At 39.0% G+C, this 27745-nt stretch overlaps 1 protein-coding gene across 6 annotated transcripts in view; it reads right to left on the reverse strand.

The window, feature by feature from the left end:
* The window catches only part of RUNX1T1 (RUNX1 partner transcriptional co-repressor 1), a 115668-nt gene that overhangs the window by 3475 nt on the left and 84448 nt on the right, over positions 1-27745 (reverse strand). For all 6 annotated transcript variants that reach the window (XM_051610504.1, XM_051610505.1, XM_051610507.1 and 3 more), the window contains 5 exons: positions 27330-27415; positions 26477-26678; positions 16491-16559; positions 10333-10523; positions 1-671 (listed from right to left, as the gene is read on the reverse strand). The exon at positions 1-671 is cut by the window's left edge and continues 3475 nt beyond it. In XM_051610504.1, the coding sequence (XP_051466464.1) occupies positions 396-671; positions 10333-10523; positions 16491-16559; positions 26477-26678; positions 27330-27415 (824 nt within the window). In that variant the 3' untranslated portion in view covers positions 1-395. The remainder of the gene's footprint in view (positions 672-10332; positions 10524-16490; positions 16560-26476; positions 26679-27329; positions 27416-27745) is intronic.

Genomic DNA, 27745 nt, shown 5'->3' on the forward strand with positions numbered 1-27745 from the left:
ATAAAGAACATTGTGACTTTAATATTAGCATTTTGCTTTCAACAGCAATTAGCAATCTCTTGGTTTGCTGTTTGGTAAAGCATCTGTTAATGAGGTCATCTAGTTTAAAATCCCAGCTACTGGAAAATAACAGGGAGGAGGTCAAATCTATCATTTTGTGTATATTCTCTGCTCTCTTTTCAGTTTTCTAAAGAAAAGATATCTTTGTTATCCACAATAAGTCATTATGACCCGTTACTGGCCTTCTGTATTTTCTACCACCTCAAGATACAGTAAGTTCTTTCTTATTGAAGTATTGAAATATGACAGTTCAGTTAAAATCTTTGCGCATCTGAGGAAGAGGAATTGGTTTCATTTTTTGTTGTGTTTTTGTTTTCAGAGTTTCAAGTTCAGTTTTAACGAGGAGTTGCCTCTATGGTGGATGGGGTTCCCGGGGTGGTGGACCTAGGAGTGGCTGCTGGTGGCGTGTCGATGGGGCTCCCAGCCCCGCTGCTGGGTGTCACAGAGGAGCTCACTGCTGGTGTCTCTCCTTGCTGCTGGGCTTGGAGGGTCTGTCCACAGATGTGATGGTGCTTCTCCCAGTCCTTATGCTGGCAAAATGAGCCACAGTATCGTGCTGTGTTGCAACCACTGCAGGTTTCACTAGCTTTCCGGCCACAGTTCCAGCAACTCTAGAAGCAAAAGAGGAGAGGGAAAGATGGGAGAAATTAGCTGGTGTCCTAATTTTTGTATCAAAAACAGTGGCCAGGGATCTGCTAGTCAGCCTTCTGCCTAACAATGGTGGAGGCATCAGTAGGTGCTACCTTGGGTGGCTGAACCTGTTCACAGCAGCTGTAGTCACATGGACGACTCTGGACCTCAGAAACTCAGCAAGAATAAAAGCAGCTACCTTCTCATACCAACAATGCAAACTCCTTCAGTATGCCCTTATGTCTGGTCACCAGGAACATGCTGACTAATAGAAAGTCTGAGTAAAACCTCAGCTAGCTCCTCTGCCAGATTATTAAAACAAACACACAGACACAAAAGAAGTGTTTCTTGGAAAATGAAGAGGGACTAATGCAAGACAAGAAAGGGAGAAAAAGGCCTAACACACAGGTAAGACTTGTTATCCCAGGAAAACCTTGATTTTAATAGTCTTTGACTCAGTGGCACTTCTGGCAGTGAATAGTTAAGCTGGAGCCTAAATCTTGGGCAGGATGGGGAAGCCACCACAGAATATGTATGCTATTCACTTTCACACGCTCTATAGCTATGCCAGCTGGATGCTGGAATGCGGCCAGTCTTGAAGTGATATTCCTCAACTACATTAAAAAAAAAATAATAATCCCAATTTCAGAATCAAACAAAGACCTAAATCCAAAACAATATTTTAAGGAAATTAGACATTTAATCGGAGTCAAGTGGCTACTTTAGAAAAAATCCATGTGTTAGTTCGATCCTCCCCCTTTTTGCTGGTTAGTTTTTGTTTTGTTTTATATGGTTAGTTGGGTCTGGTTTTTGGGTTTTGCTTGTTGGGGTTTTTTTGGCATAGACACATACTGGCAGATGGGGGAACAGTAACTGTCCAGTGCTCAATTGCTCTTTGAGACAAATGAAATGTACATGGCATTCTCAATTCATACTGATTAAACACACAGACTAAACCAGGTAATTACAGATACATGTGTTGGGTGCTTTCTTTTTCTTTTTCTTTTTTTTTTTTTTTTTTTTTTAAAGTCATAAAATTGCTCCCATCTTTAAAAACACTTTTTAAAAAAGGTGGAATTACCAACACACAGAAACAGATGTTTCTGGTAGTTAAATGTCGGGAATTCAGACTCCTTGTCTGGCATCACCTGGTTTTGATTCAAAATTCATTGTTTCAGGCTCATTTTGCTCAAGTGAAGCTCTGTCCAGTGCTCGAGAGGTAAAACCACCTTTGGAAATGGATAGCTGTACCATTCTTGAACACCTTTTCTTTAAAAGACCTTTCATCTCCACAATGAAAAATAACTATAAGTAATAAAGAACACTATACATGAACACATGAGTACAGAGACATATTTCCACAAACACCAAAATTAGTGGGGCAAGGTTGTATTAGCATTTCAGAGTGATCCAATGCCTCATCCTACTGACCAGAAACAGAACAAACTGTGATATACCTGGATTCTTCTTCTTTTGCTATACTAATATTTCTCAACAGTAGCATCATACTTGTGAAAGTTTCATTTTACCAGCTTGATGCTCACACTGTGATGGGTAAACATGGTGTCATTCTGCTCCAACTGTGCCTGCACAGAATTTCCACCTACTGCTGCACCTGCTGACCTCCAAGCTATTTGTTTCCTGCTAAATTGCCAGCCCTGGTGTTAGCCCATATCTCCTTTTATCCCCTCCTCTGAAAACAAATACACATGTACAAAACCTCCCCACGCAAACTTTTCTGAAAAGACACTTTTCCCCACAGGGAATAATGCTGAAGTCAGTGAGCACGTGCCCTGGGGTAGGAATCCCTGCCCTGTGCAGATCGAATTGCAACATTGAAGCGTGTGCTTGAATTGTGCTGGATGTATTATGAGGATATCACAGTTTTTCCATTCTGTTATCTATTCAGTTAATATAGGCCAACTTGTGGGGAATCTTCATTTTGCTTCCCCTTTGGAGGAAGGACTATCTGCACAGACAAAATTGTCTCCAGACACGACCAGAACGACTGTACAGTATTTCAGTATCTTACCACAAGATCTGTATTGATGTCAGGAAACAGTAATTTAAACAGTATTGGTTCAACTTCCTTATTAAAATAATCATCAATTAACTATCAGCTTGTATGGAACATGAAAAGTGGTATACAAGTGCAAGATTTTAATGAAGTGACAAAACTCTAAGTTGGCTCCTTATGTGATTACTTGCTGTGTCCTACATTGTCTGGTATATGATTTTGTCCATTGGACATATTATTTCTAATTTAACAGGTCATTACAGCTTTAGTGTAATTATGGGAATAAAAGCAAATAAAATACAATCATTTCAAAATAAATTTTACAGCTCACATTTATGCAACAATTTCTTGCATTCAAAAATTACCACAGTGTAAATTAGCACGAACAAGCACACATGTCACAGGGAGCTTGTACTGTGATAGCAGCTGGATTTGACACACAGAACTCCCTGTCCTATACAGTCCTCACCACTGTGGCCATTCGTTGCTCCTTCCCATGTGTGAGTAGTGAAAACCAGCAGCAACAAAGAGGCTCACGCACCACAGCCTTTGACAACAGATGCTTTTGTTCACATTGCTGCCTGATAGCTCCAGAGCACAAACTCTACCAAAAAAAACCCCAGGATCAAGATGCCAGCTTATGGCCTGGGCTGTGCTTCGTGTACCCCTTCTCACATATTTCCAGTTGATCCAGATATCATGGACAGGGCTTGAGCTCACTATCAGATTGAGCATGGTCAAGGTATCTTCCCTCCTGGGGAGTTCTAGTAGGTACCAGCAAAACAGAGCACCCTAGCTGAACTGTGTAGACAGCACCTTAGATAAGAGGGGACCAAAATACCATAGAATCATGGAATGGTTTGGGCTGGAAAGGACCTTAAAGATCATCTAGATCCAACCTCCCTGCATTGGCAGGGACACCTCCCACTAGATCAGGTTGCTCAGAGCCCCATCCAACCTGGCCTTCAACACTTCCAGGGAGAGGGCCTTCCACAGCTTCCCTGGACAACCTGTTCTACGGTTTTACCACCCTCAGAGTGAATAATTTCCTCCTAATGTCTAAAATAAATCTCCCCTCTTCCAGTTTTAATCCATTACCCCTCGTCATGTCTTGTTGGTGACAAGGTGGCAATCATCATATGAGGGCATATGAGCAGGACTAGGTACTGCTTGACACCTGAGACTCTCCACCTCCTAAGCACTGGGAAGACTCAGCCTGGAGTACTGTCCAGATTGGGATGATGCAATTCAAATATAGCAAATAAGACAAATAAGCCTGAGAAAGGCAGCCAGAATAATCCAAGGCCAGACAAACACAAGTTATGAGAAGAGATTGAACTGAGATTGTTAAAACTAAGGTGAGACAGTAGCGTGACAGGGGACAGTAGGAGCCAAACATCTTGGAAGCTACTGCAGTGAAACAGGCACCTACACAATGAACAGGATCAAACATTTTCAAGAAAAACTGTAAAGAGTTGCCATGAGACATCTTTTTAAGGACAGGCACAAATTGTCTAGAGGCACTGCAGAATCTCCACCATGAAAGCACAGAAAAGCAGGTATCTTACAGGAATGATACAGCTAGAGTTCACCAAGCATTGAGAAAGAGAGTAGCAGATCTCTCAAAGCCTCTCCTGGTATAGCTTCTCTGTCTTTAGGTAGAGACCTACTATACTGCACTTCCAGCTCATGTTTTATAGAGTTCCAGATGTAGCTAAAACTATGAGGAGGACTGGATTACAGTTTAACTCTGCATTGATTTTCCTGTGAAGCAGTGAGGTTATACAAAAGGCTAGAGACTCAGACTATATAATTCAATTTAACTTCACTACCTTTAAAATAGATTAATTCAATGAAATTGGGCTAAATTACACCAGATGGGAATCTTGCTCTGAATCTAAGCCACTGATCATATTTCATCCTCTTCTTTCAACTGACATGGAAATCAGCCTGAGGTCAGAGCCTTATCTTAGGTCAGACTTATAATTCTTATACACTTGAGTGCCCATCTTCAAACAGAAGAATTCAGAAACCTCTGTTTGCCATCATGAAAATTCTTAAAAATAAATTGTCTCCATTTCTGTGGTCTCCAGTACCAGGACACCTACTTGTCCATAATTTTGCCCATCCCTTTGCTTTAATCTTTGAACATTTAACCACAATTGAGTCTTTGCTTTCCTCTGACATCTCCAGTTGAGAATCAGTGTAGAGCTGGCTTAAAGAAGAAAAAGAATCCCAAATGGACTGTGACATGTTAAAGAGATTACGAACTCTGAAATGCTGTAATACAGTGTCAAACACTGCTCTGTCATGTCATCTTTGACAAATTTCTGTATTTCCCAGCTTACCAGAAAAGGAAGCATGGCTGAGTACAAAGAACCCAGATTTTTCCCAGTTCTGCAATGCCCATGGCATCCAAAACTCTATCACTGCTAACCACAAGAAAAAGAACATCTAGAAACCACTGAAACCACAGTGGCGTAAATGAGGACTGTATGAGCCACTGAACACCACTGCAAAAAAACAGCAAAGTTGTTTATGAAAATTCTACCCAAGGCCTGTTATAAAGGGCAACACATCGGTACTTCGGAAATTCCCACACTGTGTCAAAATGCGGCGCTCCATAAAAAGATATTCAAACCTTTAGATGCTTCTAGTAAAGTTACACCTACCACTGAAGGCTGCAGGCTTGTCCAAGCCACTGTTTATTGTGTGAAGTATGTATATGTTCATACAAGTCAGCATGAGAGAAGCTAAATCCTGAAAACAGAAGTGCAGAGCAGCATCCGAAGAGCCATGCAAGCTGGCTAGGCAGGCTTAGCTTAGCAGTCTGCGGCAGTGCCAATGTTCACATCACATCTGGGCTGATCCTGTGCAGAACACATGGCTCTGTACCACCCATCACTGCAGGGGATGATGTGCTACTTTCGAAGAGATGCCCAGCCAAAAAAATTAAACATTAACTGACATATGTATTAAATTTAAAACCAGGCTAAAAACCAGGCTTGCTTGAATCACAGCATCTGATGCTCAGTCAGGTTTGCTGGCACAGTCACGGTCTCAATGGATCGGTCAGCAGAGACCAAACCCAGCTGTCTTCAAAATGTCAGGTAAGTGTGATATTCACATACAACATAAACTGCTGCAATATAAACAAGCCCTAACATTACACAACTCTTTTAAGAGTTACATACTTGTTTTATCTGAGCAGATGTCAGCATCTGCTTTAAGTAGAGAGAACTGAAACATTTGTGTTCCTTCCATGTCCCCAGCCCCCGTGTTACTCAAAAGTGAGGAAGAACACCAAGTGTCAGATTTTTCAGTGGCATTTTATACCAGAGCAGAAAGACAGATGTTTTGACGATTTACACAGCCCACCCCACCCCCACCCTCCCCCCACCCCACCCCCACCCCACTTTCCTACAATCTGGGCAGCCAGCCTCTTTGCTAAGCTGTTCACCCTTACTATTGAAATTGATTTGCACAACAGTACATTGAAGCCAAAGCAAGGACAGTAGTCATCGAAGAGTAGGCTGCTCACACATATTTCTGTACTTAGCCAAGTCAACTACTGATGAATGGGTCATCTTTTGTCAAGCAACTGTAAGGAAAAACTGGTAAAGAAATAATTTGTGGTTCGGGAACAGCCCTGCAGACAGGTAGGCCTTCTCCTTTCCTTTTCTTTCCAACAGCAGTGTGCTCTGTTCACTGGTCTTCAACCAATCTCTCATTATAGTAAACAAAACAATGAACAAGTTCTGGTCAGTTGCAAGGGCTTATGTTGAGAAACGGTGGAAATCTTTAGAAAGTAACTGTGCAGGCACTGAAACAGTGGCACTGCAAATTAAATCATACTGAAGATGCAAATATAAGCAAAGAACAATAGTTCAACAAGAGACCAGGTCAGGGTAAGAAATTAAAACTATACTGTGTCGTTATTCTCAAAATATTGCAGACCACGGAAAACTCAAGATGCTTCCAAATATCATACCTCCCCTATTAGTCCTCTCACTGTCCTAAGCCCCCTTTATTTTGCTTCAGTCAGTTCAACATGTTCAGGTTTTCTTGCAGACAGTCTTGCAGTCAGGGATGCTACTTTTCTGGGTTAAAAACAAAGCAAAACAAAATACAAAAAAAATCCCCAAACAAAAGAAGAAAAAAACCCCATGAAACCCACAACAAAAACAACAAAATATATTAAAACAAGAACAAAACCAAAGCAAACCGTCTGCTTCTTTTTGTGAGACCTCTGAAAGTTCTTGAATGAGAAGACCACATATGGTCTTAAAATTATAAAAAATAATCTTGAGTTTTAGTACTGGTTACTACTTTGAACTCTGGAGATGACTGCAACAGAAATCATGCCACAAAGTTCTCACACCAGAGCAGCTCCAAGAAGCCTCAGCTAGGTCCAGGTTGCATTTTACTGAATAACAAATGAAGGGCTGTAAAAGAGAAATCCTGCCAATAAACAGGGAGTGGCCGTATCAGAGGAAATTGTATCTGATACATTAGAAATCTGGTGCCAAATTCTCATCTCCATTCATAGTTTCCACACCCAAAAGAACAAATGACACCCATGGGAGAAAAAAATTTATCTCAGGAACTGCATGCAGATTATATACTAGCCTATACTGGAAATGTTCTAGCCTTGGAGTGTGCCTTTAGTACACAGGGATCTGCAATGCTGGAAGTGTTCTGCTGAAAGTTGTAAAGAGAGAAGTTTATGGAGACTTACAACCAAGACAAATGAGGAGCTATGCTCACAGACTGAGAGGTAACACCAAAGCAAATGTGGTGTTTTATTCCTTGATCTCAAATAAACACAAATTTTCATCTCCAAAGATTCACTTTTCAAACACTGGCAAACTGCTCTCATGTCCCTAAAGATGAAGAAAAAGTCTGGTCCATTCTTACAGGAGTTATCAAAAAAAATGGACAGCCTAAATTAACAGGTAATTGTGAGAAGTGATGCCCCTAAGTGTTTGGAGTTTAGCATAATCAGAAGCTGAAGAGGAACTAATTGCAAAACTTAAGGGACACATTTAACTCTCAAATAAGTATCACTGTCATCTCCCTTCACAATTAATCAAGCATCTGTAAACACAAACTGAGTAAACTTGAGCCGTCCCTGCAGGTTTACTGTACATTTTTCACCTCAAAACAGCCCCCCTGATGTGCCACTCATGATGACAGGGGTGAAAGCTGCAGGACCAGGCCACTGGATTTAATTTTAAATAGCTCCCAAGTATGTAGTTTAGTCTAGGTCCAGAAGGCTCAGTGTCAGCCCTGAGAACATCTGCAAGGGTATGAGCCCCATTTCATTAGAATGAAATTAAAATTATTTGCCTTTTTTTAAAAGTCTTGTTTCCAAGAACTGAATAACCTCTAAAGCAGCTCTTGTGGAGATGAAGATGTCTGTTGTTATACAGCCTTTTCCAGAGCTATAACTGCTCAGAAGTGAACTACAACACACAAACTCTCTACATGCTCCTTTGGATGCACATTTGCTTGTGGAAGAATGGGCTGTATGTATGTATTGGCACATAGGCACTACCTCTCTGTCCTGCCTACACTGATATCAGTTCACTAAACAGATTTAATTTGCTGTTTCCTCCAAAGGTAATGCCTTTGGAATTTTGATTTTAACAATAGGAGCCTCTTGTACACATAAAATACAGCTCTTAAAATATGCAAAGTCAGGCAAACGCCCTTTCTATCAACATAGTGCAGGAAAAATATTCTTGAGTATCTCATATACAAAATGCCAATAAATTGAATTTATGTCCCATTTAATTTACAATGGAACACACAGTACTTAAAGGGTACATATACTTCCCCTAGTCCCTTTCTTCCTGAGAAACTTTCAGATGCTGAAAATCAATTCCTTTTGTCTCCTTGTTACTCATCTGCTACACATTAAGGAGAAACTCTGGGCATTCAGTGATCCCACAATGGTCTTTCATCTCCCAAGAAGCCTGGTATGAATTAAAATCTTACGCTCCCCTCAAATTATGGGTGCATACTGCAGCATGACTTATCTGCTCATGATTTTTGCCAGTTTTCTCAGTATGCTGCAGCTAGCTCATCTGCATCTCTCAGCTTAAGTGACTCTTCAACAATGCTGCCCATCAGGTCCATGAAAGTGCTTTGACACTAGCGTACAAATATATGTCCTCACACAACAGGTATCATTATCCACTCTTTTTCCAATTCCCTGGAATTTAGAATTTATATTAAAAAGTAGTTATACTAAAGCCAAGATGTTAGTACAAGAACAATGTATACTTAATGAGAGTAATGTTATTTTATTTCAGTGGCCTTGAGAGATGAAGATCACACTCAAATAACTTCTAACTGATGTCACTTCTTTGTGTTTCTTTAAGGGAGGTTGCTCTTCTGTAACAGATGTAAAATTTAATTGCTATCTAGACTGCTGCAGCACTGGTCAAACACACACTGGTTTTCCACTCCCAAGTTTCCAGCTAGTTGTGCTGCTGGATGTCCCGTACCCAAGGCATTCTCAGGTCTGAAAGTAAATCAATTGCTAACATTGTTTTGTTTTACTCTTTGTTCCTCTTCCAGCCTATTTTTCTCCCTTCCAAACGCTGTTTGCCCACTTCTCAACTCTCAAATATTCCCTGCAGCCGAAGCAACACATTCAAAATAAAGGAAACACTTGCAAATCTACATTTGCATTCTGTCCTACAGGAGTTACCTTTTCCTAATTGGTTCTACATCCCACATTTTCCCCAGATAAGCTTTTAGCCAGCTCACTCTACAATCTCTTAAATGAATAATTTCTTTGATTAAATTAGATTTCAATGTGAAATATTTTCCACCAAGCAACTTCAATAAGAAGACTGCTTCACTTCAATATGGCAGTTTGAAGAGCTTTGAAATAAAGCTACTGAAAAGCTACATAAGAATCAAAATGTGTGCACTGTATGTCATCCTGAGCTGCAGTTAAAAGGTGAGTTCACTAGCTTATCTTGGGCTCAGATTACAACATAGCCAAGGAAATTCAGAGCTCAGAATGTGCCTGAAATTTGCATCCAAAGAGTCCAGTGAAGGGCCAGGAAGATGATCAGAGCACTGGAGGATCCACCATACAAGGAAAGGCTGAGAGAATTGGGCTTGTTCAACCTTGAGAAGAGAAGGTTTTGGGTAGACCTTATTATGTTCCAGCACTTAAAGGACAGCTAGCAATAAAATGAAGACTCTCTTTTTACAAGGAGTTACATGGAAAAGACATGGGGTAACAGGTATGAGTTAGTCCTGGGGAGATACCAGTTTGACTCCAGAAGAAATTTTTTCACCATGGGAACAGTTAGACACTGGAATAATCTCCCAAGGGAAGTGGTGGGTTCTCCTACATTGGACAGACTCAGCTTGACAGGGTGCTAAGCCATCTCATTTAAACTATATTATTACCTAGAAAGGTTGGACCAGATGATCCTTGAGGTCCCTTCCAAACTGGCATGCTATGATTCTGTGTGAACAGTTAATAGTGGCCAATGAACCCTGAGGTCACACCAGTGGCCTGTGCCAGTCAGATTAAAGTCAGCCCAGGTAGACCTATCGTTTGCAGCCACAGCTGAGGCCTGACCAGCAAAAGCCCTTACCTCGCTTGAATCCTCCTGCTGATTGATAACAGCTAGTGCATCCTCTGCAGCCTGGCGCTTGGCTTCAGCAACAGTGCGCTCCATCTTAGCTCTCTCTGAAGTGATCATGTCGTGAGCTTTCCGCTCCGCCTCCGACACGGCCTTTTGCAACTCGGCCATCGCCTGACGCTTTACTTCGTTGACAGCTTCCTCTACAAAGAGGGTAGAAAACTTTGTCAGCACAGGATGTTGGGCACAGGCCTACATAGGACTGATGCGTGAAATGAAGCAGGTGCTGTAGTATCATATTGAGAGCCTTCATTTTGAAGACACAGAGGAAACCTGGTTCCTCAAGACTCCTGAGGACCACCCAGGTGCTTCTTTACTTCCCCATCACCACCAAAAGCTCTCACAAGCCTCTAATGCTTGAGGTGATTCTTGCTATTTTAATTCATGGTCAGTACTTCCTTAAGCACAGACATTTCCAATCTCCGGTGTGTTATTTTTGCAATCTCTTCTAACATTTTACTTGGAAAATTTGGTTTGTGACACACCAGATTTATGGATATCTTTGGCAAAAATTATTTTTTAAGACATAATATACAAGACTTTTAAAAAAATGTATCTTTAAGTTCTGGAAATTAAGACATGATTTATACTGATTAACAATTTTTTCCATATGCTAATGAATAAATACATGATGTTAAAAAACCCCCAAAAGTTTATTTAAAAATTTAAAATTCACTGGTCTAAAATATTTTCCTGGACATGTAATTTTATGAGCCAAAATTAAAATTTGTTTATGGACATTTATTTGACCTCTTGATCTCTCCTTCAAACCCATGTTTACCCTGTGAAGGCTTGACTTCCTGGCTCTGCAGAGCTCTCGAGCACACCACAGCTAGGAAGGTCTCAGTGCACATTTAGCACTGAGCAGGGGCACACAGCTTCATTAAATTTAAACCTTCGTGTGTCTTGTAAAATAACTAAGTCAGTATCAGCAGTTTCTTCAGTATATACTTGCATCGTATCTTTTATTCCAGAAAACACGGATGTCACAAATTAGTTATTTGGGTTTTGACGCAGGAAGAGTGCAAAGATTTTACTAATGAACAGTCTTTTAATTGACAACTAAAACGAGTATTTTTTTTTTTAATTAACTGCTCTAATTAACAAGGAAACCATCCTCCCCCTGAATTAGTTTATCTAATTTTCATCTTTATTCAAAGCAAAATGACAATGATTAATTGAAAATTTAATAAGCAGTAATTATTAACTTGGCAAACCTAGTACCAATTAACACTCTATTAAAACTAATTATGACATGTTTCATTCAAGTGTTTGCACTTAATTGTTTCATCCACTTAAAACCCACCTTAATTAAATGTTCTGTTTAATTAAAAACATAGATTTCTAATAAAAACGTTTTACTGTAGATTAAAATCTAAGTATTACAACTGTGTTATGGGTCTGAGTTTTAGCCCATGTATTTAGCCCATATCTTTGCATGAATGCACACGCACACAGACCGAAGTCTGACACTAAGTCAGTATCTCTCCCAAGTTTGTATGTCTCATAGCTCTGCACTTGTTATTTAAAAAAATAAGGACTTTGTTAAGCCACCATTTTCAGTTATTAAGCAACTTCACTTTAAGCCATGCACCGGCTAAAATGGAATTAATTAACATGAAAGTAGAGTTCTGTTATTCTGTGTGTGCATGTATTACGTTTGTGCATGTCTGCGAGAGATGTTTCAACTGAAGTTTTTGAGGGAGGGGAATTCAGAGATAAAACTTATTCCTTTGTTTTTATGAGGCTGAAAATATGCCCTTATGTTACCCTACCATAAATGTTGTTTAGGGGAAAGCCTCAGGAGAGGAAAAAAATCATACCCTTCAACCATACAGCCAAGCCTTAATTTACTTTGAATATTCAAGGTGAATTAAAATTCTATCTAAGTGGCAATACAGGACAATAATTTTTGCTTACGATCAAAGCTGCAGCTAGACTAATTGTATATGCAAATCAGGCAATTTATATTTAAATTATGCATTCCTATTCTAGTCCCACAGGCACACACAGATCAGCAAAGGGAATTGGTAGGACATTTGCAAGGTGCTTGAATATTTATTACCAACTGCAAACATTCACTGATCGTGAGAAAAGAAATATACACAGGCAAATATACAGATGCAATTTTATTGCCATTTTCATAAAAATGAGGCAACTTAAATACAGACGTTTTGTGTCTATGAGCCGCTGTTATTAACAAAGTGGATTTCTTTGACAAAATCTGTATTTTTGCTTATATATCCTATGAATAGAAATTATCTTTGTATGGCATGATGCACTTTCATTACATCATATAAATTCAGTCTTGCGTTGAGGTGTTTGCAGTGGTTACAAATGCCAGTTTAAACTATTATAAGACAGATGCAGAACACTCCCAAGCTTTTACAGAAACTTTTAATTTTATAGTTTCTCATCCTACAAAATCACCTTCTTTTCAGTTAAATATATAAATTGAACCTTATATTCTTCTATATTGCACAAGTTTTTTTGCAAAGCTTCTAAGAGTGTGAAGGTGCTAAATGTGCTCCTGGGGCCATATGTTAATGAAAAAGGACTACTTAACTGGCATAAACTATGGATTAGATTTCACTACCTTTGACAGCAGAATTTGTGTAGTAACACACTAAGTGTGAAAAACATAATTGAAAAGCACCATTTTTTTTTGTCACAATGCACCATTTCACTACTGTAATTTCCTATCACTGATTCTTGGCACATCTTCTCAAAATAAATGTTTCCAGTACCTACACATATTTTATAGGAATGTGGCAGGCTTTACAGTTTCAGATAACAATAAAAACTGAAATATTTGTGCAGAAAAAGTTATGAGTGACAGTGAAGATTTATTTGCCTTAACAATGCTGAGCTATGAAGACCAAGAATTATACCAGCACTATTCCTTTCTCTATTTTTCCAGAGAAAGGAAGAATAATTAGATTCTAATATCAGAAAACATGGGATATGGATTTTTAAAAAACAAGTATCTAAGATGCATGTATATGCATGCTCTATTTTATTTTTATATGCTGTATTTTCCCACTAATGCTAAGCATTCTTGGCATAAACTAGCTCTGTCTTTTTAGGAATGCAATTTAAATCTTTCTTCTCTTTGAGTAGCACTAACTCATGACAGAAGCTCCAAGGAGCAAACAGCCTGTGTGGAATAGGTGTTACTCAGTGTGATCAGAGGTCCTTGGAGTTGACTCAGAAAACGTACTCAACTTATCATTCACTCCTGTATGTAACCCAACATGATTCACCAGCCAGCTCCTGGTCACCCCCCTCAGTCAACACGATGAAAAAGGAAAGATGGTGGGTAGGGGTGCTGTCCTGTGCCACCATGACATTTTATATCATCTCACACTCAGGCTGACCCTGGCAAAAGTCATTGGGAGATGGTGATGTGATTTTTATCAGCTTCATATTCCAAAATGCTCAATTTCTTTCTAAGAACTCCCCTGGAGAATCTGCAGGGTCTTTACTGGCTTTGTATAACAAAGTATGGTCATTCCACCACTGTTTGGTAACTCCAGAACTTAACTGCAGTAACTTGAGTAACTCCAGTCCAGAACTGCTACGAACAGTAAGTGGGCCTTGCTGTGTGATAAGAGGTGGCTGGAAGACAGTTTCCTCATGGCACAGAAAGAAGCTCAGGCAGCAGCCCACAGTAGGCCTGGGTTTGCCTCAGCATTTAATAAAGAGGATTAGGTATTTCCAGAGAGCATGTCATCCAACCTGTGATCTGACTGATGCTCTTCACATGCCTGCCTCTCTCTTGACTATTGATGAACACCAAGAACTTAGCTTGGACTCTTCACCTACATACCCAAAATTAAATGAGATTAATCAGGACACAGATGACTTTCCACGGAATTGGGTTTACCTGGCTTTAATTCACAAGGTGCTGCGCACTAAGTGCTTGCTCCAACAATCACAAAAGCACACACGTAACTTGGTATATTTAAAGAATTGTGCTTAAGTCTATAAAACTCCAAAAGTTTTAAGTGAAACCCATTTTCATATGCTTTTGATATGGCTTATTAACCATTTTTATGCCAAATTCCTTCAGTTCAATGGATTCAGCATCCCAATCAGACTTTTATACTTTATTGAGCTGCTCACACATTGGTCTTTGCAGGTATTTGAGACACTAACATATCCATACTGAGCCAGGAAAATTACTCGTGAGATTTGCAGCCTTCTTGACTAGCAGTTGTGGTCCAGGCAGGAAACTACAGAGCATCTCAAATGGCACTAGAGACCTATTCTTACAAAGCTGAAATGAACCTGCACAGCTTGAACTGATTATGAAATTGTGGAGACCTCCTACTTTAGTGCACCCTCCTAAAAATGAAGGCCTGTGATTTATGAAAAGCAGTATGCTTTCTGAGGTTTTACTACCTTTAGTAACAGATACAGGTGTGAATCCTGTAGAGAGTCGGACTTATTTTATTCTCCAATTCACAGGCATTCTCAGTTAATACAAGGAAACTGATGTAAATCGTATCAGCATGAAAGCTGAGACTGGAAATGGGACCAAAGGAAAAACTTTGTTTCAAAGGAGCTGATGACATATGTGTACACAAGATGACATGACACAGCTCCTGTACACTACCATTGTGGATATAAACAATGTGAACACACATCCTCTTTTAGAACTCAGGCCGAAAGCTTCGATTAATTTGCATTGCTAGCTTATGAAGAAACTTTTTTTCTTCTCCTGCACTGCATCTAGGAGTCATAAATTACCTGACAGCACCTAAATTTTATAAATAGAATGAAATTGCTGAAATTCTGCTGAATAATGAATGCTCTTCTGAGATTTCCTGGGACTGCAAGTTTTTCTTCTTACTTTTTGTTTAAGAAGTTAATATAAATATGGCAAAACAAACTATAAAAATACTTTTGGGTACAAAAGAGCATTGAGTTTCAAAGGCTACACTTTCCATGGACAAAAAAAGATGTGTAGTTTGTTTTTGTTATTTTTCATATAAACCAGAGCAGTTCCAAAAATATTAATTTACATATTAACAAATGTAGACTTTACATGATACACCCACATCACACAAACAACACAACTTCTTGTTTGATCCAAAAATATGCCAGCAGAACATTTTTACATATACGTTCTAGATCTAGTTTAAAATATACCACGAAGCAGCAAGCAGTTACAGGAGATTTGATCAGAAAACATCAAAACTGCTCATATTTGCCATTTAATCATTAACTCCTGCCCAGACAGCTGCAGTGGACTTCATGGTTATACAGGTGTTCAAAAGAGGGGTGTGTGCATGAGTGTATAAACAGAAGCTCAACTACCTTGCTGAAGTTCAAGAGCTACCTCCTGGCCCCTCTGAAAACAAGGGAGGCTCTGATATCAACATCAAAAGAGCAAAAGTTTAGCTCCAGCACTGTAACAGGATCCTCACTAGGAAAATCCTGTGCTCAGACAGTTTCGAAGTGTTGAAGAAATGACCGCACAACCACAACACCTGCTCATGGTGCTTCCCAAGCTCGGGGAAGATGCCTGAGCAACCACCCAGAGCAGCTGCAGAGAGGCGATCTTGCCTACTTCACTGAAAGCTTTTCAGGCTTATAAGCACAGACTTCACTGGGAGCTGCCACGCACAAAATCTTTTTTAAATTAAGGAAGGATTACATTGAATAGCTGAAGGTTTTTCTTTAACAGGTACACTTAGGTTTGTTCCTCTCCTCTGGGAATTCTTACTGTAACTAGGAAAGAATCTTAAAGCCTTAAAAAAAAAAAAATCCCCCACAACTTCATTTTTTTTAAATTGCTAACAGAATGAAACTTTTAACATACTAAGTTTCAGCCTGAAACCATTATAAGCCCTGAAAATAGGGGTCCTTAGTGGAACTATTGATATTTCCCAATCATAAAAGCAGATGCTTCTATTATAAAAATTATCTTATATTCTGATCAGTTCCAGTTTAAGATTATTAAACAAAATTTATTCTTGTTTTAGCAAGCATTTTTTTTCCTTTTCTTCTTTTTTTTTCCTCCCCCTCTCATTCCTAACATCAGTGCATTAACAACTGCACACAGCTGCCAGAAGACTAAGTTAGTGTTTTTAAACAGTTCTTACCAGCTTTCTTCCAGATCTCCTCTGGCACATATCCAGACGCAGGCCTGTGAAGGAATTCCCGATGCGATTCTGCAGGAGGAGGGGGTGTGGAGGGAAAAAGACAGAGCATTGTAAGCAATGCTTGCTTGTTGAGACCAAGGCTTAGAGAAATACATTTTCCCGTTATTTATTGTTTAGGAAAAAAAAAAATTAATCACAAATAGTTTTTCTTTACTCAAAATAAAAACAGGTGCTCTGGCCATAGCTCACAGATGTCAGATAGACCAGATCAACATACAGGACTTGAATGTCTTATCGTAAACCAAGCTGGGGCTAGTTCACTTTATTTTTATATTACAGTGTCTGAAGTCAATTCTACATGACAGTTTCCACGCTCTTAAGGCTGGCTTTGAGAGACCAACTGAGGGAGTGACGTGCTTCATCCTTGTCATTATGTTTATGAAAAGGAAAAGAAAGAGGGCAACAGTTCACACTTGGCACTTCTGCTCTGTGAAAACAGAATGGCTACTGACGAGCAGGGATAAAAGCCAAGATGTCATTCCAGTGATCAAATAAGCTGTCCACACAAAATGAAAGGGGTGTTTCTACACATTCAGAGCTACACTTTCCTATATCTGAGCCCATGATGGCAACGGTAGCTGCGCGAGTTTGAAAAACAAACCCTTTAACTTTAGGTTAAGTCTTCAAATACATATGCTGCCAAACTGGCAGCTCATTTCAGCTCACTGGTGCTGAAGCTTGTAATTCACCCATATATTTCAATCACATTTTGACAGCTCTTTTCCCCCCTTCCTCTTTTTTTTTTTTTTTTTTTTTTTTTAAAGGGTTTAACCTCTGGGCCTGAGCCTACGAGCTCTGAAATCAGCAAGATCCCTTTCACAAGGACTTCAAAGACGCAGGATCAGACAATGCAGAAAGAAAATTCACTTTGGCCTGAAATTTAGCATACAGATTCTCAGCAGATGAAAAGCTGCTCTTTTCGAATACATTTTAAAAACTGATAAATTATTTTTCAGAGAAAGAAAACAAAAAAAACCCATAAAGGTAAGTTCGCTGCCTTGACTACTACTGGCTGTGTGATATACCTCAATTGCCAAAATAAAATAACTTGATTTATTAGAGACACAGTTTGCATCTTATTAGACGTGCTACTAGGAATTAAACCATGTTTGTTGTCCAAAACACCCCAAAAGCTCACGTGCCATACTGGTTTTCACTAAATACATTATTTTTGTATCTCAAAGATATTAGTTGATAACTTGGTCAAGAAGTAGTATTTTTAAGAAAAAAGGTGTATCATTAGGTTTTGCAAATAATTTTTTATACCACCACACATATGCATGCAGTAATGTTTATATATATATATAGTAGGCTACAGAACCTTAAATAAATTCAAAGATGACATTTGCTATTTCAGACAGATAACACAGGTACACAGAAAGTAGGGAATCCCACTCCCTGTGCACTGTTCCAGAGCTGCAGTTTCTAGCACATGAAACTGCATAGTAGAGGGGGGGGAGGAGTGGAGATCGGTGGACTAAACCTTCCCATCCAACAGGCAGCTGAGTGGATTTCCCCAGCTCTTCTGTTTGTCATTGTAGTATGGGATGAAAATAAACAGGATTTCTGTAGGCAGAACTTCACACCTCTCAAGCATAAACTGATGGGTGTGTGTATGTAAATGTGTGTGCAAGATTCTGCAAAACCGCTTACTATTTATGTGGGTTTAATCAACATGACAGAGGACTTCAGACCTGATGCTGAAAATGGGAAAATCCTCAGTATCACTTGGCTCATATGATTCTGGAGATGACACATATCATTGTGTACACTTCTTTCATCCCTTGAAGGCTTTTAGTCTTACAGGCACAGTGCCAGCTCAGTCAGGGACAGAAACGGCAGCCGAAAACACTGCTTGAAAGCTCAGTAAAACTCAAGGTGAAAAATCAAAACTCTTATCTGCTCTCCTGGAATACTTGCAGGAAAAGATACAACCAGACTCCAAATACGGCAAAACAAGGGACTTGTATTAATTTACTTTGTGTTGAGTTGTCTGGTCTGCTGTTTAAGGTACCATCCACTGCAAGCGGATCATAAAAATTGATTTAAGCCCTTTACCATGGTACTTAGCATTAAAAATAAAGAGATGTGGAGCTGATATTTTGGTACACATGACTTTCCAAAAATGGAATTCAATGACATAAATTACCAGATTGCCAGCTAATTGTTAAAATTTCCAAAACATAAACATCAATCAAGCTCTTATTCCAACCACAAATTATTTACATGAGGGAAGAAATCCTCTGCAAAAAGAATTAAATCAAGAGCTTGTGAGAGACTTTCCCATAGTTTGGAATGGCACACAAAAAAAAGACAAGAAGCACTTATGAAGATAATAGAAACCATATTTTGCAAGCAAGAAAAGTATTATTAACATGGCTATTGTTTAGTCAGTGGTGATGAGTCCATGAAAACAATCTTCTTTTGGGGGCTAAACTACAGCATGTTACCAGAAGATTTGTCTTACATTAGTATTATTTTTAAGGGGAAGTATCCTTTAGATTAAAAATCACAAAACTTGCTCACTTAAACTAAAACACAAAAAGACCTTCACCTTGGATGTCTAGCAAACTTAAACCAAGAGGAACATGATCAAGTGAAGTACCTGAAACACTAAATGTAAAATAAACTGTAAAAAAAGCCATAATGAGGAAGAATGCACTATATTAAAGGACTGACAGCAGTTCCTAGAAGTCAAAATAAATTCTGCCTGGAAGGAAATGGAATTAAATCAGACAACATCAGGAATAACCTGAAGTGACAAGGCAGCTCTTTCAGAAAAGGGTATCAGAAAAATCTTTACAAGTCACACATAACACAGATTTGTTAACGGTAAAAATGCAACAGTGTTATCATGCAGAAGAAAGGGATGAACACTACTGAATTTAACTGAAATTCATGGAAACGCATGGTTTGAAAGAACTTATTGATAACCAGTCTGGTTCCTACTAAACTATATGGAAAAGCCCAAAAAGGAAAATAAAAAGCACATAAACATGAGAGTAATTAATAGATATCATAGAATCATAGAATGGCTTGGCTTAGAAGAGACCATATAAAGATCATCCAGTTCCAACCTCTCTGCCTGTAGGAAGTAAAAATAAAATGGATTTTGAAATTGAAGATGCTTTTTGAGTTTTTTGTTTTTATCTGAAATCCACTTTTCAGCAATAAGGCTGCTGGCATATAAGAATACACCTGAGGAAAAAAACAATTACTCTCAGTTTCAAACCTCATATTCTGCTGAATAGCACAGAACAAGGTAATACATTGTTCGCTAAAATATATAGGAAAAGTACTTTTTTTTTTTTTTACATTATTCTGGATATGTTTTTTAATAAGAAATAAATCATTGACACACACACACAAAATCCTATAGTCACAATATCACGCCATGTTCCATATGGGCCCTGATTATTTAGTTCAAGAACACATTCAACCATAAGAATCAAGTTAATTGATACAAGTTTCTGGTGTCCAGCAAATATCCTGTAGACTGCTTATTTTTCATGGTTTAAAGATAAAGAGAATAGGTTCCTAAAGTACTGAGAGAGAGAGAGATATGAAGTTATAAGAGCAGTAGTAAATATGGGCCTGGGAAGTGAAACTGAGATAAAAAGTTAGAACCAAATAAAGGAGGTTAATTCTTATACAATAATACAGACCAAACCCAAGAGAACAGGATACAAAAAATTAAAAGGAAAAGATGTGTTCAGAACTGTCAAAAAGTCTGATTCATGTTTGGAAATAAGGAACAAAGATGGGTTGAAAATATAAGAGAATGGAAGTTTTTACCCCTGGACAATGACACCAAAGCCTATAATAACAAAATAATAAGAAACAGAGATGAACAACTGATCTTTTAGGGACCTTTTAGAATGTATTTATGAAAATCCTGGCAGCTGACAAATGCCCTACATGCCATAGTGAACACTGGGCTCAAACATAGGAAAAGCTGCATGTAACATGCCAAGCACTGCATGCAATACATACACTTTTATATGTATTTATATGCTTTTCATATGCTTTTCATATGGAAGTATTGCTTCATTCTGCCCTATAATAAAATATAACACAGTTGGTGGGATGCAGGGAATAAACTTCTCAGAGGAATAAATAACCACTGCCTTCTTTGTAAGAGTCAAGCTTAAAAGTGGGCCTCTCCAATTAATAGAATATATAGATATAAATCTGGAGAAGTTTAATACTGAATGAGACTACCTTGCAAATCTTGCTGAGGGGTGTGAGTTTCAAGTATTCTTATGTATATCTTTGCCCTCTAATACATTTTTGTTGCTGTTATAACACTCCTTGAACACACATGAAATTGCATTTAAAATATAGTTGTATTCTCATTTAAAAAGAATAAGAAAAGGAAAACCACACAGGTAGTGTATTACTGAATAATAATCCTCAACCAACATCAAACTTCCAATAACTCACAATGTCAGATTTCTCTTTATGCCACTTATGAGCTATTTTGAAAAGCACAAGAGTAACAAGGGTGGTATAAGGAATGTATAAAAGTGATCCTAATCCCAAGGAACAATTCATTAGAAATAAATACTGAGAATACAAATCTACAATGTTTCTGCAGCTGTAGCCCTATCTAACAGCATGCAATTGAGTACACCACAATCTAGCCCAAACCTCCTGTGCAGTGAGTGGATAAAGAGCAATACCTAATATCACCAGTGACCAGTATTACAGAGGTTTTACACACTAGAGTTACAAGTTTTAAATGTTACTGTGATATTCACAGCATTCCCATTAGCTCACATTGAGAATATCATGCATATCACAGCAATGCTGATTATCTGCAAATGGCAAAGATTTTATAACTGCAGCACGAACAGACATATATCGGGAGGAATGCTCTGGCTAACTCTGAAAGTATGAAGGTGAACAACCTTTGATAAAACCTAAACTAGCTCTGAAAGGGTTAACATTTTAAAATGTATTAAGAAATGGCTAACCTATGTGTTTTTCACAAATTCAGATCCTTCTGAGAATCCTGGCTTCCTCGGGCAAATCCTGCAGGTACTGGCATTCTTCAGTTGGAGATTTCAAACTCTATTTTGCAAGATTTCCATTCCGATAAATTCAACAGACACAAAATCACTGCATACCTTCTGATGTGTGTACCTACACCACTTATCTAGAGCCACAGCTGCACTCAATAAGGTTATAGATCTTGTTTATAACCCACGATGTTGAAGAACCCTCATATTTAATTTATCTGACTGTGTGTATTTCAGTATACATTGTCTGATATGTGTAATTATTCACTATTAGGATGAAAGTTGCAGGCCTGCTGCAGTATGTAGTACTGAAATTCTTCAGCAGAAATGGAGGAGTCAGATGATGTATTATTCACTTCATAGACCATCACAGTTCATCAAATGAATATATATAAAGTCTGAGTCATTTTTAGACTTTCATAAACATGTATTATTCAGACTGAAAAGAATGGACCCATCTTACTTTCAACACTCTCTCAGCGAATAATAAGAGCTTGTAAGCTGTTGTAGCTGGCTAATGTGTGTATTGGATTACACTGCATTAAAAGAAATGATCAAATATTTAATTTGATTTCTTAATTTAAAGTATCAACAGAAAAATATCGATCAGAGATTGTGAACTGTCCAGCTCAACATAATTTGCAGGGATGCAAAAAAAAAAAAAAGGTCTGCTGGTTCAAAATGATGACCAGAATTTTCATAAATTTCTTTTGGACTCCAACCATGCTAAATTTCAGCTCAAGAGTTTTTCAGCAATCACAAGACTGTGGAATAATGTTTATAGTGAGAACTTATCAATTCAGTGATGATATTTTAATTATAAAGAAACAAAGACAAAGACAATGTAGCCATATGGCCCCTTTTTTCCCTCTTGCTAGTGGAGATGAAAAGATGGATTTAAAGGGTGAATTACCTTGTTTTAAAAAGAAAAAAAAAAAAGTACAAAGGGAAAACACTGACATTTAGAAACTCTGCAGCAAAACCCAATATTTACATGTTGTGGCACTTTAATTAAAAAAGTGGAGGAACTTTTCAAAACTAAAATAAAAAGCCCTAAGCACAACAGTGTTTCAAGACTCAGAGACACTGCTTCAGTTTTACTATATCTCTGAGTTTTTGTTTTCTTAACTAGATTACTACCAGATTTGACAAAATATAAGGATTATCCTTCCTAAACTCTGAAGTAAATTATTTCTTCCTTACATGTCAAGTCATAAAAGCATTTCTTACCAATATTTACAATTTATATGGATGCTACATCACTGAAGCAATCCAAATTTCATGTCTACGAATCTAGGAAAGAAGTTTTAATAGGCAAGTAACCAAAATGGACATGTTAAAATTGAAATGGACCCACTCCAATCAGGTTAGTTTCATCCAACGTACTGCAGAGGTGCTTGGTGTATCCAATGCTGGAGGCTTTGCCACAGTGTCTTTTTAAGCAAACAGACTTCGAGTTTTTCAAGAATTTATCTGTACAAATACACAAAGAAAATTATAATATAGGGATCTAACTGTATGTTTGATCTTCATTTTATGTTTTGTTGCTGTTGTTGTGGTCATGACTATTTTTCTTGGATTGTACTATTACAGAATCACAGAATCTCAAAAGATCATCTAGCCCAGCCCCCGTGCCAGAGCAGGGTCACCTAGAGCACATCACACAGGAACATGTCCAGGCGGGTTTTGAATGTTTCCAGAGAAGGAGACTCCACAGCCTCTCTGGGCAGCCTGTCTCAGGGCTCTGTCACTCTCACAGTAAAGAAGTTTTTTCTGATGTTTACGTGGAACCTCCTATGCTCCAGTTTGCACCCATTGACCCTTGTCCTATCACTGGACATCACTGAAAAAAACCTGGCTCCATCGTCTTGACACTCCCCCTTAACATATTTATAAACTTTGATGAGGTCACCCCTCAGTCTCCTTTTCACCAAGCTAAAGAGATCCAGCTCCCTCAGCCTTTCCTCAGAAGGGAGATGTTCCACCTCCTTAATCATCTTTGTGGCTCTGTGCTGAACTCTTTCAAGCAGTTCCCTGTCCTTCTTGAACTGTGGGGCCCAGAACTGGACACAATACTCCAGATGTGGCCTCACCAAGGCAGAATAGAGGGGGAGGAGAACCTCCCTTGACCTACTAACCACACCCTTTCTAATCCACCCCAGGATGCCATTGGCCTTCTCGGCTACAAGGGCACATTGCTGGCTCATAGTCATCCTCCTGTTCACCAGGACCCCCAGGTCCCTTTCTCCTACACTGCTCTCCAGCAGGTCAGCCCCCAACCTGTACTGGTACATGGGGTTGTTCTTCCCCAGATGCAAGACTCTACACTTGCCCTTGTTGAATTTCACCAAGTTTCTCTCTGCCCAACTCTCCAGCCTGTCCAGGTCTCACTGAATGGCAGCACAGCCTTCTGGTGTGTCAGCCACTCCTCCCAGTTTAGTGTCATCAGCAAACTTGCTGAGGGCATACTCTGTTCCCTCATCCAGGTCATTAATGAAAATACTGAACAGCACCAGTCCCAGCACTGACCCCTGAGGGACTCCACTAGTCACAGGCCTCCAACTAGATTCAGTCCCATTGACCACAACTCTCTGACTTCTTCCTTTCAACCAGTTCATGATCCATCTCACTGCCTGATCATCAAGACCACGCTTCCTCAGTTTATCTACGAGGATGCTGTGGGAGACAGTGTCACATGCTTTACTGAAATCAAGATAAACCACATCTACCGCTCTACCATCATCTATCCACCTAGTTACTTCCTCATAGAAGGCTATAAGGTTGGTCAAACATGATTTCCCCTTGGTAAAACCATGTTGACTTCTCTTAATGACCCACTTATCCTTGATATGCATAGAGACAGTGCCAAGAATAAGTTGTTTCATCACCATTCCAGGGATGGAGGTGAGGCTGACCAATCTATAGTTACCCCAGTCCTCCTTCTTGCCCTTTTTGTAGACTGGAGTGACATTTGCTATCCTCCAGTCCTCAGGCACCTCTCCTGTTACCCATGACTTACCAAAGATGATGGAGAGTGGACTAGCAATGACCTCTGCCAGCTCCCTCAGCACCCATGGGTGTATTCCATCCGGACCCATCGATTTATGGATGTCCAGATTGCTTAACTGATCCCTAACCCACTCCTCATCTACCAAAGCAAACTCCTCCTTTATCTTGACTCCTTCTGGTGCTATAGGAGCCCTTCCCTTCCTGTGGCTCCTGGGGAGAGTCTGCAGCAGTAAAGACGGAGGCAAAGAAGGCGTTCAGCACCTCTGTCTTCTTTATATCCTCTGTCACCAGGGCACCCATCTACTAAGTTTTCACTGATGTCTTGAAGTCCAGTTTCTTTGGGGAAAATTATAAAAACTCGGTTTCCTTTCATTTTTTAATGTACTAACTCTACTTACAAGCACTACGGCCTGGTTCTTTTTGCATCATAGATGTACTAGAGATGGGTGGCACTGCTTTTGATCTAGGGATTTCCTCACAACTGTTCTTCCTGAAGCTGCAGATGTGATCGACATTTCAGATGTATTTGCGAGTCTTTCTTTACATTACATTTAACACTATTCATACAAGCCATTACCTGAATGCTTCTTTCTGAGAAGGGCTCCTCTAGGGACTAGACTTAGTATTGAAGTTGGGAACAGCATTTCCATAACTCTTCCTTTCACCAACTGCATTTATTTTATAGAGCTGTTGGCTCAGATCATTTGACACACACACAAAAATGTTGGTTTGTTATCAAAAGGCACTGAATATTACAGTCAGAACTCCAGAGATTTACCAAGAGGAAGAGGGAAAGGGCGTTAGATTTATTTTTCTGCTTTTCTATTTGCAATTAAATAAGTTTTACCTTTAACAAGTTATTCTTAAAGGCAAAAGGAAAACACAACTCTAAATAAAATATAGTTGAAAAGTAACATACACATTCAGTTCTACTAATGACCACAGTTTGTGATGATTTTAGGTAGATGGAATTCAGTATGTACAGTCTTTTGTTTAAGATAAATATTAGACAAGAAATCATAGTTTCTTTTCTCTTCAAAAGAGCAGGCAACAATAAAAAGACATCACTAAGACGTGTTTCTTTACCACACCTTCCATAAAAGCAGGGATGGCATAGAAGCAAGCCAACATATTAATTAATTACAGAAAACCCACAAAGTAAAATTTTTTTTTTTAATACAGCAGAGTTATCTTGCTTAAAGTCACCTTCTGACTGTGAAGGTCTGCAGGTCTGAAAGTCCAACTACTCTTTATAAGTGGGCTTTGAAGCTTGAGCTCAGCTCCAAGTGTGTCTGTGTAAAGTATACAGCAAGCAGTACCCAAACTAGATCAGACACACCTATGTGAGCTGCAGTGGTGCACACAGACTTAGAAAGATCTTATATGCATGGCTATAGGTGTCCCCAGTGTTGTTTCTTTCTTAAATGGAAAGACAGCTAAGAAGTGCCCATATCTTTGTATCTCCCTTAATTTCCTCAGAAAAGACTAAGTCCAAGTTAAGTAATTTGATTTCAGAAGGTGAAATCCTTTGGTTTCACAGTACTAACAGTCCAGAAATGCCAACAGATTTCCTTAATCAAGCAGGCAAGAGAGAGAGTTGGAGGTGATGGATCTCACTGCTCTGCCATCCCTACATGACAGTCTGTCCTCCCGCCCCACCACTCTCCAGCATTGCTGAATGGAAAGCAAGTTACCCAGTAACATCAAAACCTCCAAACCATTTCACATGTAAACATGACTATTCGGTCGCAGGGCTTAGAGTTAATTCAACAGCCAGCAAGGAGGTGAATTTCATCACAGTCACCAAAGAATCAGAAAAACAAATACGAACTTCACTCTGCACACAGCTGAGCTGGAACAGGCTCGACGAGACAATTTTTAATGAGGATACTGTACCTAATGTAACTGGATCTGGATTCACTGGACTCTGCTGTCGGGAATGACTACTGCTGCTGTTACCGCCTTTTTTTAAATCTTCCGCATCGCTGTACCGCCGTATCCAGTAATTGAGCTCCTCCCGGTCTGCTTCTTGACATCGCCGTAGCACAGTGAGAGACCGCCTAGTTTTTTCCACCATGTCCATTATACAATTTAACAGCTATTCACAGTGGTGAATAGAGCAATGAAAGAAAAAAAAAAGAGCATTTTTATTCATGTAATAAAAGATTAATGTGCTGAGTGCCTGGGTTTTAAGAACGAAGAAGTCTCTTAACCCTGTTATTTCAAATACAGCTGGAAAATCTTGGTTTTGCTTTTAAGAATGACAATACCCTCTAACTGGTGATCCTCAACTGTACATATATTCATTTCTGGTGGAAAGGGAGAAGACAAGGAGGGAAAGACTTAACAGACTGTAGCTCTACCACTAATACCACATGGCACCAGAGAGGCCAGGAGGTCTGGTCCAGAACTGATGCCTACAAATGTTACAAGAGCTAAGAAACTCAAAGAGCAAATTCAATTAACCAGTGCTACGGGTGACAGTAACGTGTCCCAGATCCAGGATTTATAGAGCAGTTTCCACCACCATTTTGGCAGTCTGTAATACTTAGGATACTGCCATATGCATTTGAACAGCAAGGCCTAATAAGATCTACCTGATGAGGAACATCATGCCCCTAGATTTAATCACCAATGTTTTCAAAACTTATCCAGGGATTCAGATTAGTTTTAAAAGAAAAAGTTTAGATTTCTATCTTAGAAGGGCTCCTTTCAGACAGTTATACGTAAGAATATATTTAATCCTTACATGGTCAAGGTGTTTCCACTCTTCTGCCCATTCTCTGTCTGTTAGCCTGTGATCAATCATTTCTTCTTGACGTGTGCCATGCAACCCTGCCAAAAAGGAGCAAATCATGTTTACAATGTTGGGAGTGCTCTAGGGGAAAAAAAAAAAAAAAGAAAAGAAAAAAGAGCTTATCAGACAAGTATACGATACATTACCTGGTCTAGAATCAGGAATGCCACCACAAAAATAAATGGATGCTTAAAAACTTTGTTCTCAGTTCTCTTAACACTTTTCCCCACAGAAGATGCTACTGTTTTACTCAATTTAATGTCTTCAATTCTGCAAGTTATGTAAGTTGCAAGATGACCTTGCAAGTATGGCCGTAACCCTTTCTGAATATATACAATGTTAATACATAGAGTATATGTAACACAATA

The sequence above is a fragment of the Apus apus genome, chromosome 2 (genome assembly GCF_020740795.1).
Source record: "Apus apus isolate bApuApu2 chromosome 2, bApuApu2.pri.cur, whole genome shotgun sequence".
NCBI classification, from domain to species: domain Eukaryota; kingdom Metazoa; phylum Chordata; class Aves; order Apodiformes; family Apodidae; genus Apus; species Apus apus.